This window comes from Dipodomys merriami, unplaced genomic scaffold (genome assembly GCF_024711535.1).
Source record: "Dipodomys merriami isolate MVZ:Mamm:240054 unplaced genomic scaffold, mDipMer1.0.p SCAF_129, whole genome shotgun sequence".
Taxonomy (NCBI): Eukaryota; Metazoa; Chordata; class Mammalia; order Rodentia; family Heteromyidae; genus Dipodomys; species Dipodomys merriami.
Window position 1 is genome coordinate 858,133 of NW_027202593.1, and position 13,821 is coordinate 871,953.

At 50.4% G+C, this 13,821-nt stretch overlaps 1 protein-coding gene across 2 annotated transcripts in view; it reads left to right on the top strand.

Moving 5' to 3' along the window:
* LOC138824435 (alpha-tectorin) overlaps positions 1 to 13,821 on the top strand; it is a 69,958-nt gene that overhangs the window by 24,335 nt on the left and 31,802 nt on the right. For both annotated transcript variants that reach the window (XM_070018284.1, XM_070018285.1), the window contains exons 9-11: positions 641 to 1,233; positions 3,207 to 3,780; positions 7,833 to 8,434. In XM_070018284.1, the coding sequence (XP_069874385.1) occupies positions 641 to 1,233; positions 3,207 to 3,780; positions 7,833 to 8,434 (1,769 nt within the window). The remainder of the gene's footprint in view (positions 1 to 640; positions 1,234 to 3,206; positions 3,781 to 7,832; positions 8,435 to 13,821) is intronic.

A 13,821-nucleotide genomic window follows, 5' to 3' on the forward strand; every position in this document is an offset into this window, starting at 1 on the left:
GCATCCATGCAGTCTCCTGGAGGGACCAGCTCATGATCTTTGCAGATAGTGGGGGTTCTTTCTCACTTTTAATAGCCCTGAGAATTCGTTCCCACGGCCTGCTTTAGTCATGCTCGTGTATTTTAAACACCTCCCTGCTCAAATTTTCATGCTGTCAAGTTACGCCTCTAAGAGTGACAGTGCTGATTCCTCCAGGAAGTGGGGTTCATTGCCTTCTAAGAATGAGCCATGCCCTTTAAAGTTGGGTTGGCTCATCACACCCATCCCCGGAAGATCTAAAAACATCCGGATGGCTGTAGATCACCAGATGGAGCTCCAGGTCGAGGAGTGATCTAGTCAAACAAGGAAAACTCACTGGAAGTTTCCATGGAGATGATCAAACTCCAGGAAAAAAAAAAATCTCACAATCCGACTGTGTGGCTCTGTAGTCACTAGGAAAGTCACCGAGCCGGGTCTCTCATATCCCTCACCCCAGTGCGTGGCCATCTGGCCTTCATTCTACCACCTCAATGGCTGGAAGGACCAGGCCTTCTCTGGGCCCTTGGCAGGTTGGATGTTGGAGGTGAGCCCCAGGGCGGGGGGCACTCACCTGTGATCCCCCTCTTTTCCTCTACCCACACCCCTAACCCCCCTCCATCAGTGTCCACCGTGAGATGCCCAAGCTTCAGCCACTACTCCGTGTGCACCAGCAGCTGCCCCAACACCTGCTCCGACCTCACAGCGTCTCAGAACTGTGCCACGCCTTGCACGGAGGGCTGCGAGTGCAACGAGGGCTTCGTCCTCAGCACCAGCCAGTGCGTCCCCCTGCACAAGTGCGGCTGCGACTTCGACGGCCACTACTACACCATGGGGGAGTTCTTCTGGGCCACGGCCAACTGCACGGTGCAGTGCCTGTGCGAGGAGGGCGGTGACGTCTACTGCTTCAACAAGACATGCCGCCACGGGGAGGTGTGCGCGGTGGAGGACGGTTACCAGGGCTGCTTCCCCGAGCGTGAGACCGTGTGCCTGCTGGGCCAGAACCAGGTGCTGCGCACCTTCGATGGCGCGGCCTACGCCTTCCCCTCCGAGTTCTCCTACACCCTCCTGAAGACCTGCCCCGACCGCCCCGACTACCTGGAAATTGACATCAACAAGAAGAAGCCAGATGCGGGGCCCGCCTGGCTCCGAGGGCTTCGGATCCTGGTGGCCGACCAGGAGGTCAAGATAGGCGGAATCGGGGCTTCAGAAATCAAGGTAAGGCTCCTTGCTCCCTGTGAGGGCCCTCCGCCGAGCCTCACCGATTGGAGGGGCTCACCCTTCTGCCCCCACCCCGGCCATGAGCACGTTTTCCAGAGGACACAGCTTCCAGATTGGAGGGTCTCCTAGTGATCGCCAGCAAATAAGACTCTGTGCGGCGCCGAGCTGGAGCAAAGGTGGAGTTTCCTGAATTGGATCGAGTAGGACTCACTCTCCATAACAGAACTCACTAACAGAACTCTGCCCATGTACCAGGCGCTATTCTAAGTCCTGCTTACGTAGTAGCACACTGAATCTTACAAGGTAGATGATGTATTGTCCTTTCTCACTTTACACATGAGGAAACTGAGGCACAGAGGGATGAAGTAACCTCCCCCTGTAGCACACAGCCATGAAGTGGGATTCAAGCCCATGTGGGCTGACTCCAAATTCTATATTCTTAATGCCTGCCTGGGCAACACTGGCTTTCCCACCTGTAGATGGGAATGCATGTGGGGTGATGTCAGAGGGACTTGTCCTGCTACCTTCCAGCTGCCGAACTGGTCTGATGGTCTAGACGCTCAGGCACACACATCATTAGCTCTAGAAGGGGTCTTGGGAGTTGTGAAGGTCGATTTCTCAAGTTCACAGGAAGATCCCAAAGGGCCCAGTGAGGGCTCCACAGCTAGCAGAAGCATAACCGGGTGTGGGACGTGAAACTCTCCCTTCTTCCAATCCAACGTCGCATCCCACCAAGTCTGGCTTAGAGAATAAACAGCCCACGGAGATCGCCCGATACCATATGCCGCCAATGGAGAGGGCCGTGTGCTCATTCCACTGAGAGATGCATAGAAATGAATCTAGTAAAGAATTTCAGGACATAGATAAGTGGGTGGACAGCTAACTCTCAGTTACCTTCTTTTCACCTCAAGGGAAAGGAAAGGTAGGAACTGGAGGGAAAAGAAGGAGCTAGAAAAGGTAGGGAGGGAAGTAGAATTGTTTGGAAAAAACCAAAAAACCAAAACCAAACAAACAAAAGACCCCAAAAAACAAAAACAGGTAAACAAGGGAGATAGACGTTGGTGGATAAGAGGGAGCTACATATATATTTTTTGCTTGCATGTTAATTTTGTTTGTTTGGGTCTAGCTTAGTGTCTAGATGACATGAAAATAAAGAGAAAGTGTTACTGTCAAAAGAAAGAAACAGGAGCCAGGGACTGGTAGCTCACACCTTTAATTCTAGCTACTCAGGATGCTGAGATCTAAGGATTGTGGTTCAAAGCCAGCCCAGGCAGAAAAGTCTGTGAGATTCCTATCTCCAAATAATCACCAAAAAACTGGAAGTGGCACTGAGGCTGAAAATGATAGAGTGATAGCCTTTAGCAAAAAGGGCTCAGTGACAGTGGCCAGGCCCCAAGTTCAAGCCCCTGGACAAGAAAGAAAGAGAAGGGGGAAGGGAGAAAGAAAAGAAAAAGAAGGAAAGAAAGAAAGAAAGAAAGAAAGAAAGAAAGAAAGAAAGAAAGAAAGAAAGAAAGAAAGAAAGAAAGAAAAGGAAGGAAGGAAGGAAGGAAGGAAGGAAGAAAGGAGAGAAAGGGATAGAGAGAGAGGGAGGGAGAGAGGAGGAAGAAACAGGAAGTAGAGCTGTAACTCAAGTGGGTAGAGCACTAGTCTTGAGCACAAAAGCCAGGATGGTGCCCAGGCCCTGAGTTCAAACCCCAGGACCAGCAAGAAGAGACAGAGAGAGGAAGGGAGGGAGGGAGGGAGGGAGGAAGGAAGGAAGGAAGGAAGGAAGGAAGGAAGGAAGGAAGGAAGGAAGGAAGGAAGGAAGGGAGGGAGGGAGGGAGGGAGGGAGGAAGGAAGGAAGGACGAGCCCATGAATAAGCAGTTATCTGCCCACAGTTTCCGGTGTCCAGCAGCTTCTGGATTTTTCTTCTGGCCTGGGTCCTTGGTTTGCTTCTGTGCTTGCTGATGGTGCTTTGATTTGTTTCCAGCTGAACAGCCAGGAAGTGGAATTGCCCTTTTTCCATCCTTCGGGGAAGCTAGAGATTTATCGCAACAGAAACAGCACAACGGTGGAGTCCAAAGGCGTGGTGACCGTCCAGTACTCAGACGCAGGTCTGCTGTACATCCGCCTGTCCACCGCGTACTTCAACTGCACCGGGGGCCTGTGTGGCTTCTTCAACGCCAATGCCAGTGACGAGTTCTGCCTGCCCACCGGCAGGTGCACCGACAACCTGGCTGTGTTCCTCGAGAGCTGGACCACGTTCGAGGAAATCTGCAACGGGGAATGCGGGGACCTGCTGAAGGCCTGCAACAACGACTCGGAGCTGCTCAAGTTCTACCGGAGCCGCTCCCGGTGCGGCATCATCAACGACCCCTCCAACAGCTCCTTCCTAGAGTGCCATGGGGTGGTCAACGTCACCGCCTACTACCGCACCTGCCTCTTCCGCCTGTGCCAGAGTGGAGGCAACGAGTCGGAGCTCTGCGACTCGGTGGCGCGGTACGCCGGCGCGTGCAAGAATGCCGATGTGGAGGTGGGCCCCTGGAGGACGTACGACTTCTGCCGTAAGTTGAGGCTGCAGCAAGGGAAAGGTGGGGAGTGGGGGGGCATGGCTCACCTCATCTTCTTACTCGGGACGTCTCTTCCTGGGGGGGGGTACAAGCTCAAAGGGTACACTGTGTCCTGAAGGGGGTCCATCACCCAGAACCTCGCTCTTTCTTGCCTTCATTTCCATTCCTACACAATACTTTTCTTTAAATTGCAAGTCAGTTAGCCACCCTACTGACCTGTGGTTTTATCTAGTCCAGGGCACGGATGTTCTGTCCAGCGACAGCTCAGTAGGCATCTGCTCCTTTGTCAGAGAAGAAGGAATCCCCTCATTCTGATAAGAAGTGCTGATCAGGAGCCTGTGTTTCAGGGTGTGGAGGTGAACACCAGTCCCTGGGGGACAAAGCGGACAGGGACTGTTAAGACAGTTCCACAGCCCTGGCTCTTCATTTTGTCCCCAGAGTCCATCACAGTACTCATAGTCACTAGAAAAGACAAGACACTACACACACTGGCTTTTCAGGAGCAGCCCAGGGGGAGGAAGGGGCCCAGAGGGTGAACATGTTGGGTCTTCCCCCAAAGCACTCAACCTACACTCGGGTCAATGCTCCTACATTTTGCCCTCTTTTGATTCCCTCCTCTCTCCTCCTCTCTCTCTCTCTCTCTCTCTCTCTCTCTCTCTCTCTCTCTCTCTCTCTCTCTCTCTCTCTCTCTCTCTCTCTCTCTCTCTCTCTCTCTCTCTCTCTCTCTCTCTCTCTCTCTCTCTCGGTGACTTGCATCCACCATGCCCCATTGCTATCACAAACTACGGAGGTAATCCACTTCCTAAGAGAAAAGGGCTTCCTTTGGTGCATGGCTGGCTCCAGGTCATGGTTGATGGGCCCTGTTGGTTTGGGGTGGTGACAAAGCAACATATCACAGTGAAGAGCAGAGGAGAAAGAAAAGCCCTTCTTCCCTTCCTGAATGAGAGAGGAGGTCCCACTGCAACCCCAGTGTCTCCTTCACAGACAGCTGCAATGACCAATGACAGAAAGACTGCCCTCTCCGCCTTATTAAAGCTCCAGCACCTCCCAACAGCACATGCTGCGGAGCAGCACTTTACCCTTGGGAGTGCACTTTAAGATCCAAACGAAAGCACTCCTTTACCCCTACCTTTCAGCGTGTGTTCAGAGTAAAGACATCTGCTTGCATAATAACCACAGCATAGTTATCAATGTTGAGAAACTTTCAACTGATACAGCCGTTTTACACCCATATTCTAATGTGGTCAGTTGGCTCTGTAATGCTCTTTATGGCTTTTACTTTGGTAGGGGGAGGCCTTAGTACCCATTTAGTCTAAAACTGCCTGTTGACACATTTCATTGTCATGTGTGTATCTTTACTCCTTTAATCTGGGGCAGTTCCTTCCCTTCCCTTTGTCTTTCATGCCATGGACATTTTTGAGGATGACTGCGGTCCAGAGGACCCTCCATTTGGATTTGACGTTTCCTCCTGACCACGCCTCCTCTGCCCATCCCGCCCAGGGACCTGCACAGGTCCTGGGTGGCTTTCTCCTGGGATCCCAGCCTGAGTGGACTCCTGTGCTCAGCGCCCCCTAGCGTGAGGTTCACATTGGCCTCTGGCAAGGCCTGGTCCAGTGGCCCTCAGTGTGTTTGCCCTTGCAAGCAGATTGAGACCATGTGAACACCCTGCTCCTCATCAGCACCTCCCTTCGGCACTCTTTGCCGGGTTTTGCTTGCCTATGTTGTGCTGCGGTTACAAGTGGACAGCCTTCCAATTCTCCCCCCAGTGAATAGCATTGCTCCACTATAGCTAAGAGCCCTCCCCCATCCTCTCCCATCTGTCTACCCATCGACCCTTCGAACCATCCACTCCTCTCTCTAGGTCTCTTCTCTCTTACCATCAATTCGTGAACACAGAGCCCATTTTAATGACTCATATTTCATATTACACTTGTTAATTACTTTTGGCATTACAATGGTTCCAACCCTGACTTGTGGGCATACCTAGAAGCAGGCTCCTGTATCCTTTTGTAATGCTTCTATCCTTTTGAGCACTTACTGATGAAATGAGATGCTCTGTCTTCATCTTGTAACCTTCTCTCCCCAGGCTGCTTTTAGCCTTTGCTCTAAGAAGCTCTCTTTCCTATTGCTGAGGGCCTTCATATACACCAGCATCTGGCCAGGGGAACCCATTGCACTTGCTGTATTTTTGCTTTGCTTGTAGTCTTTTCAACAGAATTAAGAACTCACACACACACACACACACACACACACACACACACACACACACACACACACACACACACACACACACACACACACACACACACACTCACACACACACACACACACACACACACACACACACACTTTTTAGAATTCCTGAGCTTGGGAAACCCAAAGAGTACATAGGGAGAGCTCGGTGGCTGTCACTTCTGAACCTCACCCACCCCGGCAGGTGACACGAATCCTAGAGCGGGCTTCAGGTCATTTCTGTTGACGGCTACATCTCCCCAAGTTGGTCTCTCTGCATTCCTTGCCCAACCTCCAGCTTTTCTCTCCTGCTGCACACCCAGCTTTCCGGTTGTCTTTCATTCGTGGTGTGGAACTGCTGAGTCTTGCCGTACCAAATCTGTGTTGTTGGCAGGCCATCCTTCTGGATGACTGGCTCGTGTCTGGGGGGCAGAGCAGTGGAATTGTCTTTGTGCTGCGGCGGAGCACAGCGGGGGACGGAACCTGGTGAACAGCACTGGTGATGGCTCCTTCCCCCGGGCCAGTGGAGTGGAGGAAGCTCTCCTGAGGATATTTCTAGAGAGAGATTGGGCCAACATGGCCACTTAGAATGTGGCTTCCTTGAGCAGAGAGCCAGGGATCACATCCGTGTGCTTGGGTCTGGGTAGAGGGGCCGAGCATACTTGATCATTCAGGTCTCCAGGCACGAAGGGGTTAATGTGGTTGGGGTCCTGCAGAAGGGGGCTTGGATTGGGCAACCCCTGAGAACCAGAAGCACCATCCTCTCTGAACCACTGCCTCTGTATTCAGACATTTCCCACCATCCCGCCTGTTGGTTAGAGCCAGGCTGCCCAATTAAGTAATTTCAGAGTCCTTCCAGGGGCTGGGGGATGTTTTATGACTGCACGTCTGTGTGTTCCAGACTTTCAGACAAATTCAGACAACACGATAAGTCATAAAGCCGGAGCCATTTAAATAAGTCATGTTATTTGCTATCACCATAAACCTGCAGTCACTGTTATAACATTCATAATTTAGAGACAAATGTGAAAATCCCCCTATGCAGCCATATATAATCATTGCTGAACTAGCCTTCAACTCCAAAGCCGGATGGTATTGTAGTCAACAGAAATGGAGAGAGTCCTTTAGCCCAGAGGAAAAGAAGATTGGCTTACAGTACACAGTGCAGAACTATTGAATGGGTCCTTGTGGGCCGCGCTATTATAGCCATGCAATTTATTTCTCGGTAGTGTCCTTCATGACCTTGGATTGTGAGACACTACTAAAGAATGACAGTTTGTATCACAGCCAAAGAAAGTTCTAAAGGCGAGAGTTCATCTTTCTAGAGATGGTGGAAGCTTTTCAGATCTTTAGACCTCACAGACTCATGGGCAGATATCTTGCCCTGCTATCTTCTGTTCTGTCCTTGAGAAATTGTGACTAATCAAACTAACAGAGAGACAGGGGTCACTTACCTACAACCGCATGCAGGCAGGCCCAACCCACACAGGACTGCCTGTCCATGTGGTTGGGATAAGGCTCACCGATGCCTGCAGGCAGCAGATATTCAGAATCATAACCCTAGAAAGCCATGTGGGCCAGAGGAGCCTGTGAGTGAGGGGTTCACCTGGCCTTTGACCAGCCCAAATGAGACAGTAGCGTCAATCACGTGACTTCACCAAGATCACTGAGCTGCACAAATAGGAACACACATGCATACCCACACCCATGCATGTGCACATGCACCCACTGTACACGTGCACCTGTGTATGCACAAGCCTCTGTGTGTGTCCCCACCCCTTTCTCAAGCTCCTCTTCTCTTTGACAACCCTCAGCCCTGGAGTGCCCAGAGAACAGCCACTTTGAGGAGTGCATGACGTGTACCGAGACATGTGAGACCTTGGCCCTGGGCCCCATCTGCGTGGACAGCTGCTCGGAAGGGTGCCAGTGCGATGAGGGCTACGCCCTGCAGGGCAGCCAGTGTGTTGCCCGGAGCGAGTGCGGCTGCAGCTTTGAGGGGCACCAGCTTGCCACCAACGAGACCTTCTGGGTGGACCAGGACTGTCAGATCTTCTGCTACTGCAATGGCACGGACAACAGCGTCCACTGCGAGACCCTCCCCTGCAGGGATGATGAGTTCTGCATGGAGGAGGGCGGCCTGTACGGCTGCCGGGCCCGCACTGACGCCTCCTGCATCATCTCCGGCTACGGCCACTACCTCACCTTTGACGGCTACCCCTTTGACTTCCAGTCCAGCTGCCCGCTCATCCTGTGCACAACAGGAAACAGACCGAGCTCGGACACCTTCCCCAAGTTCATCGTGACAGCCAAGAATGAGGACCGGGACCCGTCCCTGGCCTTGTGGGTCAAGCAGGTGGATGTGACTGTGTTCGGCTACAGCATCGTGATCCTCCGTGCCTACAAACACACAGTGCTGGTGAGTAAGACACACGCAACCTGGAAAGGACTCCAGGGGACACGGGTCCTGCGCCAGCAGCCAACCCACTGCCAGAGTGGGCTGTCTGCAATCTACATACACATGCATGATATATATGTTATCTATCAGACTTGATATATAATTGTATGTCACATGTTCTATAACATGGGATACATAATTACTATATTGTATATTATATATATCCATATATTATGTATCCTTATATAGGTAATCAACAAACTCCTAGGCATCTACCAATCAAACTGACAACCAAGATTAACCCAACACAGAGAAAAATGATTTGTCTAAGTCACGGGAACCAAACGAGGAGTAGAAATAGCTCTAGACATACACCATTTCCGTGGTAGCAGGGTGTTTTAGAGAAAGCACGACCATCATTTGAATCCTCATTTGGGAACCAGTGTGCGTGGTTTCAGACAGTCACTCAGCCTTCCAGCCTCACATCCATCTGCAAGCGGCCACATCGCTGACCAAACGAGGCCACTCAGATGTGCTCTTGTCCTCGTCGCCCTCTTCCTTCTCCTGCGATCAGACCAGGATGCGCCGCCTCTGGACTCCCCCACCTTTCCTAGCCTCCCCATTGACTCCCATCACATCCAGGAGTTCTAGAGTCTTCTCAGTACCTGGGTTCTGCAGGGACTCTCCTAACAATCTCTTTCCTCACCTGGGTTTTAGGTCTTTTTATTATACCTTTCCCACCCTTTTACCTTCAGAGCACCCCTTGACCATGAAGACATGAAGAGTGCTGAGGAATTCTGTGAACCCCTTGAATGGCTTAATGACAGCAGCCCCTCCCTTTCACTGGAAAGGCTTGGCCCTCCCGGGCCATGTCTGAACAGGATGTAAAATACAACAAGCAAGCCAGCCCACAGCCTCTGTGGGGACCTTTCAAGGGTGCCAATTTGGGGTCGTCAGCCTTTCTGATAAGATCCTCCTGGGTCTGTGTCACATAATTCATCATCTCCGGGGGCACTCCTTTGTGTCTTGAAGACATTGATCTTGACATTCTGAGCTGTGCTGAACTAAACTAACTCCAACGTTTAGAGCTGCCAGGTACCTTTTCTGGTTTCTTTTGTTCTTTGGGATTTGTTGGGAACTCCTCTGCGACAAGGAGAGAGATTCCCCACCTCCCCACTAGTGGGAAGTCATTCTTCGTAGAAACCCAGAAAATCATCTCACTGCCCTTTCCTCGTGCTGTTCTTCGGGGCACAAGCCCAGCTGTGGGTCCTCTCGGGCTTTCTTGCAGTGCCCATTATACCTTTAATCACAATGCATGTTTTTTTCAACTCTAACTCTCCATTCTCCCCATGAGCTTCCTAAGGACAGGAGCACCACCTAATTCATCTTTATGTTGGATGAAAGTAAAGGGCACTCCACAGTGACACTTGAAAGATACTTGTCACCTGAGTGGCTGAGATCAAATCATCACTCCTTTCTTCCATAGTCCTGGGAGCTTTCTGAGAGCGTGAATGGGCCAACAGGCTAGTTAGGAATAGTCCAGCTTTTAGCCACATTAGATTTCTAGCCAACGCCTTGGTAATCAAAGCTGCCCATTGTAATACATTCTCTCCACTCCATTTTCATCATAGGTTAAAACAAACACATCCATCATTGTGTGTCCATGTGGCTTATGTCATATTTGTCCTTTTCCCCTTCAAGCCTCGTCTGATATATTTCCACCCTTTTGTTTATGGATTTTCATGCAGTTACTTACACCTTTGACATTTATCTCCCTTCTACCTTTCTGTCTTTCAGGACTTTGTCTTTCCCTTTAAAATATAATCTATTCATAGGCCCTCCTGCCTCGCTTGCTGTCGATTGTACTTCTGCCTGGTGTTACCCGTCCTCAACATTCAAGTATATAAATATTGGAAGTCTCACGTGGTCTTCGTAGTAGTTTGCACATATAGATCGCTGGAACTTCAGGAACACTTGCTGTATTTCATCTGGTCCCTCCTCCCCTCTCCTCCACAGGAGCTTCTTCCTGGTTTCTCTTTCCTTCCAATTCAGGGCTCAGCCACTCATGGGTGCATCCATCTTCCAGGCCTGCTCCCTGCCCCAGGATCATGAGATGTAGTCATTGTTAAAGTCAAGAGCTATGAGCATCAGTCTGCTGACTCCTTCCTCACATAGACGGATGGAGAGAAGGCATGCATTGGTTTCATAAGACTACTGTCTCAAAACACCACAGACAGGGTGGCTCAAACCAGCAGAAACTTACTCTCTTGTAGTTCTGGAAGGTGAAAGTTCAGCATCAAGGTGATGGCAGGATTATGCTCCTTCTGAGGTCTAGGGGAGAGTCTATCCCCTGCCTGTCTCCTAGTTTTTGGTGGTTGTAGGCCATCTCTTCTGTTCTTTGCTTTATGGCAGCATAACTCCAGTCCTTCCCTTTGTCCTTATGCCCCTCTGCGTCTCCATTTCTGTGTACACACCTCCCTTTCAAGGGTCCTAATCATTGAATATAGGACTCATGTAATCTACTAGGACCTCATCTCAGCTTGATTATATCTGTGTAGACACTATTTACAAAGAAAGGTCACATACCAGGGGTTGTGGCTTTGACATGTCTTTTGAGGAGACAATATCCCACCCACAAACGGGGAAACAATGAGTGTCAAGGAGGGCAAGCTGGTGTCTTGTCCAAGGCTCTTCTTTCTCATTCACCCACAAGCCCTCAGTGCCCTCGCTGAAGCAAGTAGACAGCTTCTAACTCCCCTTCCCCCAACAACGACACCAAGTTCAGGATGCACTGTTTTTTTTTTTCCTTTGAGAGGCTCAAGGGATAGATTTAGCAGTTAGTTTGAATTATTAATATGCATTATGGGATCTGCTTAGTCAACAATTTGCATTTGTTTTTCTCCTGATGTTATTAGTCATCTCTCCCTGAGTCCAAAGAATAGTGACCATTAGCATGACAGCAGGAGATACAGTGTAGGACAGAACACAGCCCAGAGCCCCAGATCATCAGAAATGGAGGGTGACATAGAAATGACTCCTGGGGACTCAAGTTCCTTCCATGATGAATCTGACCTTTCTCGGCATCAAGCATCTCCTGAGCCATGCAAAAATCCACTAAGCCAAAGGAAGCGAGTAATAAACATGCTATCTGTAGACCGGGTGGGGTCATGGGGGTGAGTGGCAGGAAGTGAGCCATGCTTGGCCAGGCATAGCAGGATGGCCTCTCTCGACAGCTGTCCTTATACTGCGCGGTCCAGACCAATGAAGAGGCCTGGGGGAGGGGGTCTGCATAGCCAGTATCCTTTCCCACTTACTATCAATTAGGTGGTCCTTAAAGGAGAGCATCCCTCTGGGTCTGGTTAGTTCTTCGAGCTTGTGTGCTCCTAACCTGTGCCAAGAAAGGAGCATTTCTTGCCAAATGATATAAAACATGAAAATGAAAAAAAAAATTAAAAGGGTCAACCATGCCTTTGCTCTGAAAAAAATGTTACTTATAGAAGATGATGAGAAGATAGCAGAACTTGCCTTGGCCCCCTGAGGGTCTCAAGAAGGGCTTCCTGGAAGAGATGAGCCAGGCTCAAACCTGAAGGAGCACATCTGCTTGGCCTGCAGTGAGGTGAGGGCTAGCCGACAAGGGAGGCCTCCATGCTGACCTGGGGGTGGGACAGTGAAGTGTGGGGGGTGAGGACTGAGGCGGCTGAAGATGAGCTCTACTGAAACCGATGTGTGATCTTACTTCCAACACTGCCAGCCTTCCATACCCACTGGTTCTGTATCTGTAGAGTCTCTCAACTCCATCTGTCTCTGCAGTGGATGTGAGCAGATTTTTGTCATTCCTCTCTAAAACAATACGGCACGGCAATTTGCATAACATTGCATTGTATTGGGTATTATAAATAATCTAGAGATGATTTAAAGTCTTCAGGAGAATGTGAGAGAGTTAATATACCAATACTGCATAAAAACACCATTTTATAGATGGAACGTAGCATCTTTGGAGTTTGGTACCCATGGGAGTCCTTGAACCAGGCTTCCTGGGGACACTGAGGGATGGCTGTAGATGCCCTACGAAGCCCTCCTTCTCTCTGGCCTCTCCCTGGACTCCCTTTCTTCCTCCATTCCTCAGCCCTGGGAGAGAGAGTCAGGGCTAGGGGTTGGGGTGAGGTGTCAGAGATGAGAGCCATAAGGCTGCTGCAGTCTTTTTTGTCATGGGATGGAGCTTTTTGAGAAAGTGAGAGGAGCACTGGGGGAAGAGAGCTTTATGAGGACTGATCCAAAGCCAGGGATCAGCCTGGACTACCAGAGTCACCAACAGCAGACACAGTCCCCAGTGTTGGCTCAGAACCTTGCAGGCAAAATGGGTCCCATTGGGCCAAGATGATCACCTTCCCAGAAGTAAGTGAGTGGGAATGGGAGGCTTGGGTGGGACACAGAACACCCCTTACAGCTCAGGCACAGGACACAGGGAGCTGGATCACTCAACCTATATGTGCATATAGGAAACCGCAAACTGTGGGGTGTTGCTGGCGTGGAAGAAGCAAGTAGACTGACTCTGAGAGGCAGGGCCAGAGCGAGTGGGTTGTGCTGGACAGGTCGGTTGCGTTCTCATGCCCCAGGGAGGGTTTGAAGCATTGGACCAACTGCTTGATACGATGCCTGAGCATCTTTAAAGCTTGATATCCATGAGACACCATTGAGTTATTGTAAATGTTGCCTTGGCGGGAGCAGGTAAATGAAGGGGAGGGAGCATCCAGGAGACGAATTAGGAGACAGTTCGGTCATTAAAATTAAGGATAATGAGGGTCAGAAATAAGGCAAGGCTGTAGGTTTTGTAGGGTGTCTCTAGAAGAGAGATTAGGCCAGGCAGAGAGCACTTTTTAACACACGTCTGTCTCCTGCCAGTGAAGTCAACTCTTCTGTTGGTCTTGCCTGCCTCAAGGAGCTGGCAGGCTCTATTTGCCATCAGATTCTCACCCATGCTCGGGCTGGTTGATTTGGATTAGAATAGCTTAAGTGTAGAACAGTTCTGGAGTTAGATGTGAAGGGATTTCTTTGTTGTCTGAATTCAGAAATATGTGGGTGGACACCTGTGCCAAGTGTGATGTGTTGTACCACACACCTGCCTAGGAGTCCCAAAGAAAAAGGGGGGGCAGACATATAAACCCTGGTTTCTGCCCTCAGGCTGGTTGTGATCTGGTAGGAACCAGGGCCATGTATGAACAACCATAGTGCACAGCCAGGTACTGTGTACAGCCAACCACAATACACAGCCAGGGACTGTGTACAACCAACCACAGTGCACAGCCAGGGACCGTGTACAACCAACCACAGTACACAGCCAGGGACTGTGTACAACCAACCACAATACACAGCCAGGGACCGTGTACAACCAACCACAATACACAGCC